We start from the raw sequence: 17,500 nt of genomic DNA on the forward strand, positions 1-17,500 counted from the left end.
ACAAGGCATCATGTTGAGAGCTTTTCTGTGGCGGATCACTTCCTCGGGAGGTGCTACCACCGAACACCTGGAGAAAACTAACTTTGAGCCTGTGCTGAACATCTCCTCAAAAGGGAAATAAATGGTGTGCAAATTCTAAGTAGCTGGCATTACCATCAGAGGAGGAACCTTTGTCTCACTTTCTTTGGATTAAAGGTTTTTTCCCATGGACCTTTACACCCGTTACGAGTTGCCTACAGCTAAGTCACAGCAAACCTTTACTGTTAATAATGCCAAACACACCTATGCTTCATGGAAACCTTTGCCTCTGGAGCCCCCAGAAGCGACCTTTTCACACGCTCCCCCTACCAAATCAGTGCTAGGGTTTGCAAAGCATCGCCAACAAACTAGCGAGAGAATATTTAAATGCTGCAGAAGAACATGTGGTAGAGCAACTCCAAAACAAAAGTTGCATCCTTATATTCCTCTATATAATATCAACTCCAGTTCAGGCAGCCCAGAATTGAAATTCTAATTAGCGGATGCTAGAATAGTCCTCTGTTTTGTTCCTATCTTGACAATAATTTTAACACTTCTACAAAACCAGACTTGGAGCTCTGCCCCATTTTACATTATTTTCATTGAATGAGAGAAAGCTTAAAATATCTACAGAAGCTATAGAAGAAGCTGCCAGAAGCCCGAGCCAGGCAGACGTTACTACTGCAGGAATTATGTGGGCCCCACTCTGCTCCCCCACAAGGCTGCGGGAGCTTCATTGCCATAGCCACCTATCGCAGCGCTCAGCGCTTGCAGTGGTCCAGCGTGGAGGTCCACAGGCTTGGCCCCACTCCCTGTGCTATGATTAGGTCTTCGAGGGAGCCTTCTCAGTGCAATCGACCTCACTAGGGCACCATCGAGGGTCTTCCTTTATGGATGCCCTTTAGGATGCTTTAACGCATGGGCTGGGTACGTACCAGAGTTTGGTGTGGTGGGGGAGTTTGTCTGGTTGTTCTGGACGGCTGCAGCCACGGCGTGCGCTGCAGTCACAGCCGTCTTGGCCGCGTAGAGATTGGCTTCTTCCTGAAACTTCCCGATGTTCTTCTTGTACCTGATCCTCTTATTGCCAAACCAGTTGGACACCTGCAGTGGAGAGAGGTGGAAAGGGTGAAAGACACAAAATGCCTGACCCAGCAAAGTGTGACACCTTCAAGACGTGTGTTTGATCCAGCAAATACGTGTGTCCCAGCCCCCAACTTGTACCCCTCAGGTTCTCCAGGTAACTTCGCAGTAACAAAGTTCCAGTTAAATATTACTACAGGTATGAATGGGATCTGGCTCGGCTTCTCTGTCAGCAAACAGATGCATGAGAGATGACTCTTTGATGATGATGGGTATCCTGGAACTTGCTGTAGCACTTCGTACAGCATTGTCTCCTACTGCTATGAGCCATTCGTCAACAAAATTGGCACAAGACCCCAAAAGCTGCTGAAGAGGGACCAAGGCCTGGTTGAGTGAGGGTGAGTGGGCAGAGAGCAATTGTTCTTTACTTTTGGGCTGGAACAGCCTTGGCAGCATACTCATAGAATCGTGTTTGGTTGGCTAAAAATGAAAGGAATCAAATAAACCAATAATGGCTGAAAAGTCACTTTATCATCTTCCTTTGAAGATGCTGTACGGAAGCCAAGATGGCTCATGAGGCACCAACTACTGACCCACACAGAGGGCATAGCTAGAGCCACTCTGGGAAGTTGGTACAATCGTTCTCCGTTGCTTTGCTCTAACAGTGCTCCTAAATAACAAACCTGGTTTGTAATACTGGAGAAGGCCAAGGCCGCCAAGACAAAAAAAGGGACCTGTAGCAACAGAGGGGTAAAGGGAAGTGGACCAGCGTAACAGAAGAGGTTATGACCCAGCTGCCAGCGCAGCCTCACCACAAGCTGCAGCACCCGGCAGGGCACCCACACCACAGTGCCCAGCAAGGCGCCCCACTGCAGGCACGAGACAAATCTGGCTGCATTTCATGTAGCACAGCTTTTGTTTAAACACAATTAATGAGAAGCCTCTAGCTTTGAACCGTAACAAGAAAGGTTCCTTATACATTCTGTTCCCGAGACAATACTCCACCGTATTCTATATATTGCACTTAATATTACCTTGTCAGTCACAGGAACAATAATACATTAATGAAACCTAGCAAATAATTATTGTGGACAATCAGATTATGCTTTATTAACAGTTTCATAATTGAGGAATCTCTGTACATCAACTGTATTGTCCATGGATGTGCGTGAGACTCCTCTGTTTATGCACGCCCCTGGACCAATCAAACAACAGCCATCAGTAATAAAGGCTTATTTAATTCTCACAGTAAAATTTTAATATCACCAGCAGCCTGGGGAAGCCTCAACGAGTGGATTTGCTTGACATCAGATCGTTTCCATTCTGCTAGTCCTGATACTTCTTAATCTTTAATATCAAGGCAATTAAAATTAATGGCCACTCATCCAGAGCCACTGTGGGCAGTGTTTCCTTGACATCAATTGTTTGATGGGATTACCTAGAGGTTAAACTAACAAGCAAGGTTTAATTGGAAGCAATGAGAGGAGCAGTGATCGTACGTTATGTTTAACCCGCATACCACATCTAAATGAGTATCCAGAAACGTTAAACCGTTTCTGAGATTAAAGCACGTGCCCCGAGCACCAGCAGAGCGCGGCATCCGGGGCTGCCTGGGAACCCACCGCATCCTGTGGGGTCGCGCAGTCACCACTCAGGTCCTTCTGCCTCCCGGCCCAAGGACCCTTCTCTCTCCCCTGGAGCACACAGCGAGGGCTGACGCAGAGCACGCCACAGCCTGGGGACGCGCAGGGGCTCTGGTCAGGCCTGCACGGCCAACATCAGCGGTTGGACGTGTCCAGGACGGGGCCTGGGGCTGCGCCAGGCAGGATTTACCATCGTGATATTTTCCCTGCGGGGCTGTGCTGGCTGCCTGCAGCCTCCCCAGCCCGCCCGGAGCACGCCTCACCCCGTCGGGGGAAGTTTGGGAAGAATAAAGAGGATCTAAAGCTACCGGAAAGCATCCAGAGGAGGCCACAAAATTGGTGGAGGGTCTAGAGAGAAGATGTATGAGGAGTGGCTGAAGTCACTTGGTCTGTTCAGCCTGGAGGAAACTTGGAGGCGATCCCATAGCAGTTTTCTGCTTCCTCACAAGGCGAGGAGGAGGCACAGGCACTGATCTCTTCTCTTTGGAGACCAATGACAGGATCTGAGGGAATGGCAGGAAGATGTGCCAGGGGAAGGTTAGGTTGGACATCAGGAAGAGGTTCTTCACCCTGAGGGTGCTGGAGCACTGGAACAGCTCCCAGGGAAGCAGACACGGCACCAATTCTGACAATATTGCAGAAGCATTTGGACAATGCACTCAGACACTTGGCGAAAACGTTGGGGTTGTTCTATGCATGGATAGGAGTTGGACTCGATGATCCTTGTGAGTCCCTTCCAACCCAGGGCATCCCGTGATTCTGCCCTTGCTGCCAGCAGCATCACTGTCCCGAGGGGACACAGGGATGCTGGCGCTGGGCAGCCCTGGGATGCCAGCGTGGTGCCCTGGCTCTTCATCCAGCCCCGCGCTCACCCCAAAAATGAAAGTTGCCTCCATGGCAAGCTGCTACACAACACATTTTTCATTAAAATAATCTCTTCACATAAAAAAAACAATGAACATCTTTCTCGTCCTGATCATTGAAGGACAATTAATTAATTGGGCCTAATTGTATATTACATTTCAAACAATACTGTTGCACTTATTTATCATGTTAATTGCAATGTTAAATAAAAAGACAATAAATTATTACTTAAATCATCAAGATGCCTAACATGGGATTTGGGATGGGGCAGGCCTGCCTCGTGTCTCCCTGCTGGCCGATTTCATGGGATAAATCAGTGCTCGTTCGGCAGAAGCCACAGCTGACACAGAGCATCACTGCTGGAATCAGCGAGCTCCCTATCGATGGATCACAGGCATTTTCCATGGGGCTTCCAAGTGTTTTAGCACAGTTTATGTTCCACACCTGACCAAATGGCACAGACAGAAAATCTGGAAAACCAATGCGTCACAGTTATGGTACGTGGTGTAAAGGTAAGAATCTCACCTCTAGGAACTATTTAATTAAGCTGGCATCTTTTTTTTTTTCCTTGCTTCCCAGATGAAGTCAAGGGGTAGGAGCCTGTACATCCTGTACTCTCTATTCATACACAGCTCTCCCTGCCCTTCTGCCTATGGAAGCAATCGAACACAGACTCAGAGGAAGCCGGGGCAGAGGGGTATTGAGAACAGCTTCTGCGTTCTTCCCTTAGAAGAACTGTAAACGCATTCTCTTGTCAACCACATCCTTCTTTTGTTTGAAGCGGTGAAAAATGTTATTGTTGTAATCCACTGACACGCTTCCAGCAATGCTTTTGCCCTTTCTCAGCCCCTGTGATGGACTGATCGTCGTTTCTGACACCCAGCAAGAGGCTCATCTGCAAAAGTATAAACCATTCACCTCGCAGCCATGGCGAGGGGAGAGCAGATGATGCAGTTTAACTCTCACCAACACGTGCTGATCGGGTAGCTCTAAATTACAGCCGACGATGGTCTCCGTTAAGGATGTTTTTTTCCCCAGAATTACCTTCTCTGTACTCTTAAAAATGAAATTGTGCAAAGTGTTCATCTTAATAAACAGTTCGCCTTTATGCTTTTCTTGAAAACCCTTCTCTACATATTATTTCAAACACCGATATCCAAACTGGAACCATCTATCTCCCGTCTGCGACTAAATGATTCTGGGAGACAATTTTCTTTGCAGCTCAGTAAAGTGCTATGGCAGCAAGATTTCCAGTGAGCTGCTTAATCTGGGGGGAGGATGACCCAACCACTCACTAATTAAGTGTTTGAGGGAGAAAACGTTCTGCCATGAATCTGCCCCCAGCAGTTACACGGCACTGACAGTACAAGAATGAAGCACCTTGGATCATCGTGAGAAGAGGCTACGGGGGAGCCTGGCTCAGTCGGAACAAGGACAAAGCCTCTCCATCAAACGTGAGCCATGACCTCCAGGAATCTAGAAAGCCACTCGCTCACATTATTTTTTGTTTGTTTTCCAGCTCTGTGCACCTCCGGGGCGGTTTTGGCATGGAGGTAAATGGCACCAAGCCGGGCACAGCAATGTCCGGGTGACTCCTGGCCAAGGCTGGAAAGGCAGGCACTCAGAGGTTTCTCATAAAAGCCCTGTGCGAGGTGTAGCTCAGTCACTTGCTTGGATGCCACTGCTTATCCCATGCGATGCTGCCCTGCCAGTACTGTAAATGACTGCTCAATTCACTTCCAATTTCTGGATCGCATCCTCTGGCTCCTGCCGCCAGCCCAGAGCAGTGTGCACTGGGCTGTTTTACATTGCTTGCTCAGAGCTTTTCTGCTAGATGGCCTCAGGAATAGATACATTTTTCAGTACAAGGAAAGACAATTCCAGCCCAGTTTGACCTAGTAAATACCAGCTAACCCTGCAGTCCCACCACACAGCCTTCAGAAGTGCCTTTGAAATTCCAGGATTAGGATATCCACGGTGTTCACATTTCCTCATGGTGACAGCAGATCTATCAGGAACTCAAGCCACCAGCTGATCACAGGCACTCCCTCTCTCACACGCATGCTCCTCTCCTACTAGGAGATACGTTACCCCGTTTTCATTATCTGGAGCTTTTCTTAGATTGTAATATCTTACCAGAGCAAAGCTCCGGCTAAGGCCTAAACCCGCTTCGCTGGCTGCCAGTGCCCAGGTTGTGTGGTCAGAGCTGTCCTGGGACATGTCACTGAGAGGCTGTGCGTGGTGCGGCAGAGGATGCTATGCAGCTACTCCCACCACTCTCCCGGACTTCTTAACGGATTCAAGAAACAACTAATTCATGCTCATATCAAATATTAAAGAGACAAACGTACATCCGTATCAGAGGCTCGCTGCTGCTGCTACATTTCTGGACCATCTTTTGGCCTGCCTTTTATTTCATTCAATAACATATACATTAAATCTTACCAAACAACCAATTAAGAATGAAATCAGATCTATTGGCACTAGAAGCAATCAGTTGTGGCTCCTGAAATGTTCCATCTCATTTCCCTCAGTCACTCCAGCCTTATCTAGAACTGGCTTTTTATCTGCCCACTCTGCGGGACCGCTAACTCCTTCTCTGCCAGGCACAATTCCCTGCCCGCTGGGAATTGTGGGACAGAACACAGCTCTCCCGCAGGTGTCTCGTGCTCTCTGCCAAACTCTCCCAGCCACTGTGGCTGCCCCTGCTCACATGATGTGACATGAAGTGTCCCCTCTCCATCCCTTAACCTTCCCCTGGTACCAGGCACACACATTTCCCACCTCACTGGGAATGCGGTGTGTGCTGAGGAATGCGCCAGGAGACAGCAAGGCACGCATACATCTCTGCTGGCCTCTCATGTCACATGGCAGTTCTGTGGGGGTTTGCATCCAGGGAGCATCCAAAGTCAATTAAGTGATATAAAATCTGGGGGAGCAGGGCAGCCTCTCCTCTGAAAGTCTTCAATAAAGGGCCTGAATTTTTCATGCATTCGAGGGAGACCTATAAAGTAAATCTCAACTCAGGTCTTAATTATAAAGCTAAAGGTTGCATTGCTAATAATGCCAATACTGCAGCCTGCAGTCATTAATAGTTAACACATTCGCCGCAGGCATTGTTCCTCTAAAGGACCTGAAATATTGATAAGCGGAGTGGATGGAGCTGGGAGGAGATGACACACCAGTCCTCGTGGTGGGCAAACGGGTGGCTGGAGAACTTGGGAAGCACTGTCGAGCTCTCCCTGCCACCCAAGTGCAGCCGTTCCCAGGCTGCGTGAGCCAGATTTGCAGGGGGGAATAATTCGGTTTTCTATAAAATATACAGGCCGCAAGAAATGCAAAATGCTGGTTTGCTTTCTAAGCTATCTGCTGAGGGAAAGCCTGATGGAAGTGTCATCGGACTGAGCATTGCTGCGGGACACCTGTCCAGAGCTGCAAATGTAATGTACCTTGGCCTACACACAAAGCAGCTGCAGCCAGCGTCGTGTGCACTTTGGATTAGGAAGACGCCAGTTTTCTTGCATTAACTTCACAGTAACACCAGCTCTTCGTGATAAAATGAGCGAATCTGCCCAACACATTTTTGCTACAGAGAAGCTACTCATGTCACTTCAGCACCAAGACGCTGAATTCCTGGCTACCTTAGAAAAACAACTTCAAGCAATCAAAGAATTTTGATCTATAGAGATAGATTATGTGTTTGTCGATAAACTGGCACAACAACACAGTGAGTTGTAACAAATTCATAACAGACAGTGGGGTTCAGCATGGAATCCTGCTGACCACACAAAGAGAAAGCTGGTGGAAAGTAGGGTGCCAACCTGAAAGCCTTTTTCTTTCTGTCTTCATCTTTGTATGCACAGTCTGTTAACCCCAGCACAACCTCTGTCACCCACTGGCCCGCTGCCTTTCCGGCAGGGCTTACATCACTTTCCAACACCTTGCTGAACTTTAGCACGGTCAGTATAACACAGATTTGAAGGAGTTACAAAGGTGTACCAAGCAGGGACTGCCTCCATATCGCTCTGGGAAGTACATCCCAGAGCCCACAGGGAGATTGCCATTTCACAAGGGGAGCAGGGAGGGCGACGCACTGCCCGGGGAGCAAAGGGATGGGGCCAGGACTGCTCTCATCCACTGCTTACCTGTGATACCGTGATGCTGCATTTCTTTGCCAGCTCTTCTTTGGCTTCTTCACTGGGGTAAGGGTTACTGAGGTGGGAGTAAAAATACTCATTCAAGATTTCTGTGGCTTGTTTACTGAAGTTACGCCTTTTTCGTCTGAAATGAAAAAAAGAAAACCACGGCTGTTCTTCCAGATGCCAAAAGGACTCCGGCAGCATCAACTGAGGTGGAAAGGACCCTTGTTTCACGTGTCCATGTCGCAGCACAAGAGCACAGTCTTGGAGACCCTGATTCCTTTGGGGCAGCCCTCCAGCAGGGCTCTGAGCACTGTGCAGAGAGGCTGCAGGCTACAATGCCCACAGCTGGCCTGCAGGGATCTGCCTTGGCCCGGGCAGCCTGGCTGCCATGTCCTTACATAGCACTCATTGCACTAATTGGCTTCTGTGAGCAAGTGGCTTTGTGAGGGAGACCCCATCTGTGCACCCTCCTGCCAAGGGCTGAGTAGGGCCAGGTTCTTGCTCCGTGTGCGATGCGGACCGAGGGGCACAGCCCTGTAGCCTTGCAGGAAAGCAAAGCCTTTTGGAAGCCCAGCACACGCTCCAGCCAGCCCCACACTGAGGCCGTGCTGGCCGGGAGGCAGCACAGCCCCTTCGCCGCTGCTGCACTCCTGCTGCACAGGTTACAGCAACAGCATCTGCACAGCTGCGGTGCCTTCCCTCTGAGCCTGTGGGCTGCTCTCCTCCCCAGAACACCCTCTCGGAAGCACCGGTTAAACATTTCCTTCAGAGCTCCCTTCCCCGCAGGGCTGGTTGCAATCAAACTGCCTGCGCCCGAGGCCAGCAGGCAGCCGAGCGCAATCCCCAGCGCTCTCTTCCAGCAGTATCACGATTCTGCTAACTACACTGTATCCTGGAGCAGGCAGGCTCTCTCCCTAGAGCTATGTTTATCTCATTACTGTGCTTCCGCTCATTTTGCCTTATTTACCTTCCTCCTTTTTAAAGAAATCACTTTAAAATGTGCATCTGCAAGCTTTACCTTTTGCAGTTAAAGCAGCTCTCCATAGACACTTCCTCCAACTGTTTGTAATTACCCTAATTTGCCACACCTGCCAGTGACCTCCTTGTTAATAAAATGATTTTGCCTTGTTTAGCTCCTCACAGCTTTCAGGTGTGAAGCAGGAGCTATAGCTGCTGAAGGCAGGCTCAGCGTGGCGCCTGCTGCTCCTCCCTGCTCCGCTGGGCTCAGCTCCTGCTCTGCCGGGCCCTGCCAGCTGCCAGGGTCCTGTTCTGCAGAGAGGCACTCAGCAAAAGAGAGGAGACTGGGGATCGGGATCGATATCCCACCTCATCAGGGCTTCCTCACAAATCTGACTGTGCCCATAAAACCCCTCTTAACCCCAGCCTGCCTGCTTCCTCGCAGCCTGCAGAGCACAGTCTGCTTTGGAGGCCGGTGGGCTATGGGGATGGGCACTGAGCTCCGGCAGCAACACGGGTGTCCAGGGGACACACCTGCCGGCTGTGAGTGGTTCAGAAGGTGCTGCCTTCTCCTGCACCCAGTCAGGCAACAGCTTGTCGGGAGCCGGGCCAGCAGATCTGGCTTTTGGAAGCGTCATCGTCCTTCTTACCTCGGGTGTGCATAGCTGCTAAGCCAGCGCCAGCCGCAGCCCGTGGGCATATCCCTCCTGGAGAACTTGGCTCTTCCATTACAGGGTCAGTGTTTTGCAAGGCTGGCCTTATGCTGCGAGACAGCAGTACCGGCAGCCATCTGAATAACTGTGACAAAACAGCCCTCTGCACAAAAGTGACTCCCACGCAAGCAGGGTGAACCAGCAAGCACTGGGGAGACCAGCCTCGTCTTTGCACCAACATAAGTAGAAAAGGGATTGCTGTTCATGAAAGCTCTGTGAAGCAAATACCCTCCACAGCTGCTGGGTAAGGGATGAGGGCCCCGGCTGCTTGCTGGGGCAGAGCAGCTTCTCCCTGCCCACACAGGGATGTAGCTCCCAGAAGCACCAGACTCTCCCTGGGCTGCCCAGCAATGGCTCCTTCCCCCCAGAAAGAGCCAGAGGTACTCGCCTCTGCCTTACCTGGCATCAAGGAACCTTGATCTTAAAATCATTACTGCTTCACAAGTACTTTGTTTGAGTTGCATCTGGATGGAGCTGAATTTTCGATGAATGATGCCCACCATTCTTTCAATCTCCTTGGGAGAAATAGGACGTGTCCGGCTCTGTTCTCTGAGCAGGTTCATCACATGTGTGGTAAATTCATTACATGCCTGCAAAGGAAGGAGAGGCTCAGAAACTGGTTTGTTCCATCCCACAAGGACATCAGCTGGGGCTTGGTGGGGCTGGAGGACCCTCACACTGCTCCGTCCCCTCTGCACACACACGGATATGAGACTCTGGACCCTCCTGTAGCAGCGAGGGGAGCTGAGCAACTGCGGCACAGCTCCTTGTGCAATTATCCCTTTGAGCATCCTCACATCCCCAGCCAGACCGCAGTTGAGAGGAGAGATTAGGATCCGCGCGCTACGGCTGCAGGCAGGAGGTGGATGGGAGAGGGAACCAAGACACACTCAGCAGCCAAGGGAGCAAAATCTGGGAAGGGCTGCCCGTCCCACAACCCACCAAGCCCCATGCAGGCAGCAGGCAGGGTTATCATCCCGCAGCTGGCGAGGAGCTCTACATCTTTCCAAGGTGCCATGTATTAGAGGGTGGGCTGCAGCCAAGCCACGCCAGAGCCTGGCCCGCAAGGTGGGCCATCGCCACCAAGGCGATGGAGGAAGGAAGGCACGAGGAGCCATCAATTCTCAGTCCCAGACTACGCAGGTGAACAAACACAACGATATAAACTCCTCCAGGCTGCACCATCACCCGATGCCGCCTGATCCAGGCCTCCATGTGTACAGGTGGCTAAACCAAACCCCAGGATCGCTATCTCCTCAGCAGGGCTGCACAGCGGCCACAGGGCTAATCCCTGCCCAGGGCCAGACTGGGGTTCCAGCACATTTTAGGCACTAACCTACCCTGTCCGGACGGAGCTCTGGGAAGGGGAGAGGGCCCGGCATTGCGCTGGCCTCCACGGGGTCTGGGGGCAATGCAAGGCAACCTGCTCTCTGCTCCTCAGACCTTGATTTGATGAAGGTGGAGGTGTGCAAGGCTGGCACACCCGTGGGAGGTCTGCACATTGCCTGCACAAGGAAAGTGCCGCTGGGCCGCCAGCGTGGCCAAATAAGGCCAAAGGATTTCATTCTCCTACATCCAGAGGAACGGCCGACAGGCACAATGCTTAGCAGCCAGTAACCACGTGGAGGAAACACTGCAAGCACCTCGTCCAGACCACATACATTACGGATCTGTTTGACTCCAGCTCCCCTTTTTCCTCTCAAACCAGGGTGAAAACTATCTACATAATCTGTCTGACAACTACATTTTCAGGGATTCTCCTGCATTTCAATAGATCATGCGAGGGAAAGAGTTAAAAGTGAAAAGTTTATGCATCTAAAAACTCATAATTTCCTATAACATTTGCTGAACGTCTCACAACTTATTAAGTGAAGCCATCTATGAATGCAAATGCTGATTAGCAATTTGGCAATAGCCCAACATTCGCAGAATTCACATAGCTTTTCTTTAAACCAGTAGTTCATACATGATTAATTAGAACATCTCATTTATGTAGTGTGCACTTTAGCTCATTACTCTAAGTAAAATTCGTTAAGTATTTACATTTAGATAATTAAAATCTGGGTACACCCTTAAGAAAGATGCATACACTTCAGGCAAAGTGATTTTTTTTTCTTTACACTACTGAAAGTAAATTACAGGCTAATTTACATCCAGCCCGTTTGGATACAGCATGCCGGCAAGGCTGTGTGCAGGCGCCCTTCGCCAGCCACTGCCGCCCCACGCCAGCGCAGGCACCACGGCTCCTCCTGCCAGCTGCCACTCCTTGCCCTTCTCCAGACCTTCTGAGCTCCACGTTAGCGAGTTCAACACTCCTCATCCCTACTTCCCACCCACATATTTTCCCTCTGTTTGGACACTTCAGGCAGCACAGCTTACAGAGGTGACCAGCGCCACCCCCTCTCGCCACGCTGAAGAGACGGGGATGCTGCCCCAAGTCCCTTGGCCACCCTCCTCCTGCCCAGGGAGAGCAGGAGTTGTTCCATGGGAACTGGTTCTCCTCCTCCCATCCCAAAGCTCTGGCCTGTGTGAAGGCAGACCCAGTGCAGCTCACCCCCCCGGTGCGGGACTGGCTCCGAGCGCCTGGGAAGCGCGGCAGCCGCTGGCCTGGGCAGGGGAAGCAGTCGGATGCAGTGCCTGCACCCACCGGCCTCGCTGCACCGGGACCGCATCGTCCCCGTGCATCCTCTGCTGAGTCGCCCAGGCAATGCTAGCATGAAAGGCTTGGGTTCAGCCACCAGACCGATGGCAAAGGCACTGACAGACGCTCAGAGGGGAGGTCACACAGGCACTGGGGCGCAGCAGCCTCTCCCTGAGAGAAGAGACCAGCTCTGCCTGTCCAAAGATAGAGCAGAATCCACGAGTTTGGCACTGAACGGCCAAACACAGCTTGTCATGGGCCCCCTCACTAGCAGACTGAGGAGTTCAATTTAAACCTACGAGAAAATAGCAACTGTTGCATTAAAAATATTTTCAGGTGTCCTTCTCTATAAGAAATAACTGCACAAGCAGAGTAAAAAAAATTGGATGTTTCAAAGCTGAAGCGAGTTTCTTGCTTTCAAGAACCAAAAATCTTTCCCTGAGTTTACTTGAAGCACTTGATGAGGCTTCGTTTGGTTCCACCTACTGAGAGAGCCTGGGTTGAGCTCACCTTCACCAGCACCTCCCACCTGCGGAGCTGCTTTAGCACAGCCGAGTGCAAAGCTCCGATGCTTTGTCTCATTTTCTCTTGTTTATTTACAGCATCTGACTACTTGATCCCTTTTTCAGTACTATTTTTCAGGGCTCTGCTTGGTGCCTGAGACATTATTAACAATGTCAGGTTATAAGTGATGGCCTTGTTAACCTCCTCAGAAGCCCTGTAGGAACGGGAATGCTCCCACTGGCCTCAAAGCTCCATCAAGGCTCCTCAGACGAGCGGGAAAAAAAGAGAGGAAATGGCCCAAACCTGTTGTCAGGGCCCAGCACCAGCCACGGGGCTAGTGGTGTCTTCTGAGCAGCCACACTTCACCCCGATTTGGGGTGAATTCAGAAGACATCTGTGAACGCAGGGAGCAGGTTCCCAGCTGCTCCGGGACGCCTGGGACCCATACAGTACTTTTGCCTACAGCAAAAAATGTATTTCAGTGTAATCACAGAAGATAGCTTTCAACGTGTCACCCCTGCCAGAGCAGCTGTAAATTATGGAAGGAGCTGCCTGTGCAGCCGTTTCTCCTGGCGCAGGGAGCGCTCGGTGATGCCGTGACACACTTTCCAGTGCTCACTATTTTTTTTTCCAGAGCATATTCCCCTAACTGGCAACAAACGTCAGGATCAAACTCTGCCTAGAAAGCAGTTCCAGGAAGCCGCTCTGGTTCCTGCTGCTGGCCACGGCAGGGCCGGCGGGCGCGGGCGCTGAGCTGCTCCCGGCTGCAGGGCACCCGCATCCCAGGAACCTGCAGCCGCTGCAAAGACCTGGCTGCCTCTCGGCTGCAGAGACACAAACCGGCAGGAGACGGCTTGCTGCAAGGCTGGGGAATTATCACAGTGCTGTAGAGCAGCCGTTGCCGGGCGGCAGGATCAACGGGAAGCGTTCATGTTTCAGATCAGCTCCACCTCCCTCTCCTTCTCCTAGCAGCACTTGAGCATCCTCCAAAGTTTCCCGTGGTGTGGACGGATGGCTGTGACATTTCAGCCGAAACCTTTGTAAATGGAGCTACAGGGCTAAAAATCCTTCTGCTTCCCTCACATCATTAAACTGATTAGAGCCAAAGGACGCTTGCCAGGAACAGCTGCCGGCACCGACCTGCCGCTGCCCTGGCCCAGCGCTGGCTCCAGCCACTGTCCCTGTGCTGTTATAAGCACACGGCTGCGGGATGGGGCTCGTTAGTCCCACAGCCATCCCAATCTCAGCACTGTGGCTGCGCTGGGCCCCGCAGGGCGAGGAGGCCAGCAGGGCACCTGGGGCCCCTGGAGGGCACGGGGAGGTTGCTTGAGGGGGAACAGGAGATCTGCACAGAGTTCCTGTCAGCAATTTGTGCACCGCTTAAACAACACAGTGGAAGGGGCATCTGAACCACACCATGCCACCTGCACTTGAACCACGCCAGCCTCCCGCTGTCCCTGACCAGTTTCTGCTCCCCCATGCCCCACTCCCCACCACCCCATCACTTCTCTCCCCTGCAGATGCTCGGCCAGCACAGGTTGGCTCCCTTGACAGCCCGTGCCTCCGCTTCTGGCAGCAGAAAAAAAACAAAGCAAAGCAGACAGAGACTTTCTAGAGGGTCTTCACAGGACAAAAAAGAAAGCTCCAAAATAAAGAGATCTCAAGGTGCCCAGGTCCCACTTTAAGCTGACACAGCAATGAAGGGAAGTGCAAAGAGGCAGAGCACGGGGGCTGGAGAAGAGGCCGGGCGGCACTATGTGATCGTCTCCTCACCCCCGCGGTCTCAAGCAGTTTTATCACTGCCTCCACATCTCTTTTGTGGTTTTGGTCTGTACAGCCCAACACGGTGCCATGATGAGCTGGGGGCAAGCACAGGACGTGCCCGGCTCAGCTCAGGAAACCGCCGGCTGAAGAGGTTCACTGAGCTTATTAAGCTGAGGGTGCACCAGCTTGATCAGGACACCTCTGAGAGGGGAAAACAAAGATTTCGTTTGAGGCTTGTGAGGGCCAGGGATCACGTGCCATTCTTCCCTCCCCTGTCTCCTTCGATGCTGTTGTTCTTTATAAACCAGTGAAGAGAGGAGGCAGAGAGGTTTCTCCCATGGATTGCGGGGAACATGTGCTGCGCAGGCCCCCACCCCACAGGCAGGACCACGCTGTGCCCACCACCAGCCGACAGCACGTGGCAACCCTTCCCGGTGCCACTGTAGCAGCAAAGGTGTCGGACCACCAAATTCCAAGTGGTGAACACAGACGCAGGGTGCTCTGCAGTGAGCTCTTTACTCCAAAGACATCGTGGGCCAGTGTCTGCGTGAAAAGGCTTCACTGGGATTTCCACACCTCCTATCCACAGCAGCAGCTCCCCAGCCAGATGCCGTGGCAGCACCTCACTGCCCGATTCCTCACCACCTGCGACAGCCGACCCACCACGGCTAAGCCCTGCACCAGAGCTCCCCACCGCCTGCTCCGGGAGCCCACAGGCCGAGATCACAGCTCAGCCCTCATCTGCCTGCGCTCACCGACTCACCAGACTCAGCCCTGCACGGGGCACGGAGGCGGCACTGAGGGACAGACAATTTTACTCCTCTCTCCCTCTCTGGGACAGCTCAAAGGGGGGAAGGTGGGCTCGGATGCTGCTTTTATGTGGTTACAGACAACAGAAAACACGAAGGCATGCAAGACATGCGTCCTGGGTCCGGCGAGCTGCTCCTCGAAGCCCAACGGACTCCCAGAGCACCACAGCTCTTTAGAAGGAGAGTGGGGTGGGGAAGGGGAGGAAAGGATGTGGTCCAGAGCCTGGGCAGCAGCTGGCGCTGGCAAGCGAAGGTGTGGAGAAAGCAGCAGCAGGTACACATACAACTGAGAGGCTGATGTCTGACCTGTTCATATTTCTCCAGCTCTGTGTGATAGATTTGTCTGATCTGGGTCAATTTGGCTCTGTAATCTGAGTGTTCAATAGAGTTATCTGAAGACCCTCCAGAGGCTGCTGCCGCTGCAGCTGCTGCCGCCGATCCCCCACCTTTCTCCGGACCTGAGACTCCTTCTGCCAGAAGCATATTGTCTAGTCTCATTAGCTGGGGATCGGGAGGGTCTTCCTCCTGGGCTCCTCGGATGCTCAAACCTTGGGCAGAAAAGAGAGAACAAGAGAAAACACAGTCAGTATTTCTTGCATTTGCCCAGCCACTGCCCGCTCGCTGCACGCCTGCGAGGAGCCCTCCTGCCCCATGGGACAACGGGCACCGGACCTGCCCACAGCCCTTCCACAGTCCCCACAGTGGCCCCCGAATGGGCTCCTTGCTCTGGAGCAAGCCCCAGGAACGGCAGCCCAGGCAGGCGCCGGGGGTGGCCGTGCTGTGGGACCCTCTGGGTTCCCATACAGAGCAGGAAAGTCTTCAGGAGGTGTTTCCTTCAAACACTTCATTGTAAGCACTAAAGGAGTATGAGTACAGACACATGCCTTCTGGTTGTTTGCTGAGACACAGGCACATCTATGCGAGGCTGATGTGGTCCTTTCCATTCTATCACTCGGATGTGAGCATGTCCTAACAGTAAGTGCATTCTTTGTTCAGAAATAATTGATTTGCTTCTCATTTCCTTCCAAATGGATCTAAGTACCACGTTACTCTTACATAGACTTCACCACTGGATTCCACTCTCCTACAAAGTTCAAGTGTTGGTTTCAAATGCCTGAGTAAAAAGCTGCCACTCACTCCTCAGCTACAGGAGATGCCAGGGGGAAAGCAGGGAGAAGCTGTGGTCCCCCCCAGCACCAGTACTGGGGATGCAGCCATTCCAGTCTTGCTCATGATCCATGGCTCCACAGAGGTGGAGATGAAATCCCACACTGGAGGAGGGAAACAGTGGAGACAGAACTGGGGGCACGGCCTTGGGAATGGCAGCTGTGGGAGGGGGCAGAGGCTGTGGCAGCCCCTCGCTCAGGCTGCCCCGCTCCTCGGCAGGGCAGCACGGCACTACAACCTCTACTCACAGGCTGAGGACAGACAGGAAGGAATTAAACTTCCCCTTGCCATGTGCGAATTCGGTTTCTACCTTGATGCCGGGATACTGGTTATGTGTTTAAAATCACCAGTGCTCTTGCATTGAAAGTTGGGAGCATTTTAAATCTAATTTTTGTTTTAATCGAGACTTTCCAAAGCAATGCTCAGTCAGCAATCTCTTCTGCATCCTATAGATCAAGGCTGACAATTTGTGAGTTTAATCAGGTCGTGCAGGCGTAATGCCAAGCCACCATCAATAGTGCCGAAAAGAAAGTTTAGAAATAATTACAGCACTACAAAGTCACCAGAGCCGTGGCTTCTGGAATCAGCATTTCCATTAGAAATGTAACGCAACAGCGTGCATTGCAGCCCAATTAACCTCTATATATCTGTTTAAGAGCAGGTATTTGTGCTCTGGACAGAGCGGGTCCCGGGCATCTGTTGTTGGCACCCCGTGGGTTCACGCGAGTGCCTGCTCCTCGCAGCAGTGCGGGCTCCAACCGGGCTGTGCCAGACCTGCAGCTCCGGCCACAGCTGCGCACCAGCAATGCCGCTCTCTGCGCTCACTCCTGTACAGATCTCACCTCTATGCCTGAGACCCCAGGCACAGTGGGAGCTGACCCCTGACCAGCCAGTCTCACAGAATCAAGAAAGCACAGCATTAATTTGCTCTAAAATATATTTTAAACCTGTGACCTTAATTTAAAACCATAATTCCATATAATTTCATGGGAATAATAAAAATGTTTCATTGTCCCTTTGAATTATTTCTGTTGCCTGTTCAGATGAGCGTGGTTTGACAACGCCACGCCTCGTCCCGCAGGCTCCTGCGCTGGCACACGTGTGTGGGGGCACCCCTGGCACGGCTCCGACCACCCGTGATGCAGCTGGACACACATGGCCAAGGCAGGCGATGCCGTGCACAGGGTCCCCGTGGCAG

The 17,500-nt window shown here is 51.9% G+C and overlaps 1 protein-coding gene across 2 annotated transcripts in view; it reads right to left on the reverse strand.

Moving 5' to 3' along the window:
* PBX3 (PBX homeobox 3) overlaps positions 1–17,500 on the reverse strand; it is a 109,604-nt gene that overhangs the window by 8,629 nt on the left and 83,475 nt on the right. For both annotated transcript variants that reach the window (XM_054084058.1, XM_054084057.1), the window contains exons 3-6: positions 15,442–15,683; positions 9,817–10,007; positions 7,751–7,886; positions 954–1,119 (exon numbers count right to left, since the gene is read on the reverse strand). In XM_054084058.1, the coding sequence (XP_053940033.1) occupies positions 954–1,119; positions 7,751–7,886; positions 9,817–10,007; positions 15,442–15,683 (735 nt within the window). The remainder of the gene's footprint in view (positions 1–953; positions 1,120–7,750; positions 7,887–9,816; positions 10,008–15,441; positions 15,684–17,500) is intronic.

The sequence above is a fragment of the Cuculus canorus genome, chromosome 19, assembly GCF_017976375.1.
Source record: "Cuculus canorus isolate bCucCan1 chromosome 19, bCucCan1.pri, whole genome shotgun sequence".
NCBI lineage: Eukaryota > Metazoa > Chordata > Aves > Cuculiformes > Cuculidae > Cuculus > Cuculus canorus.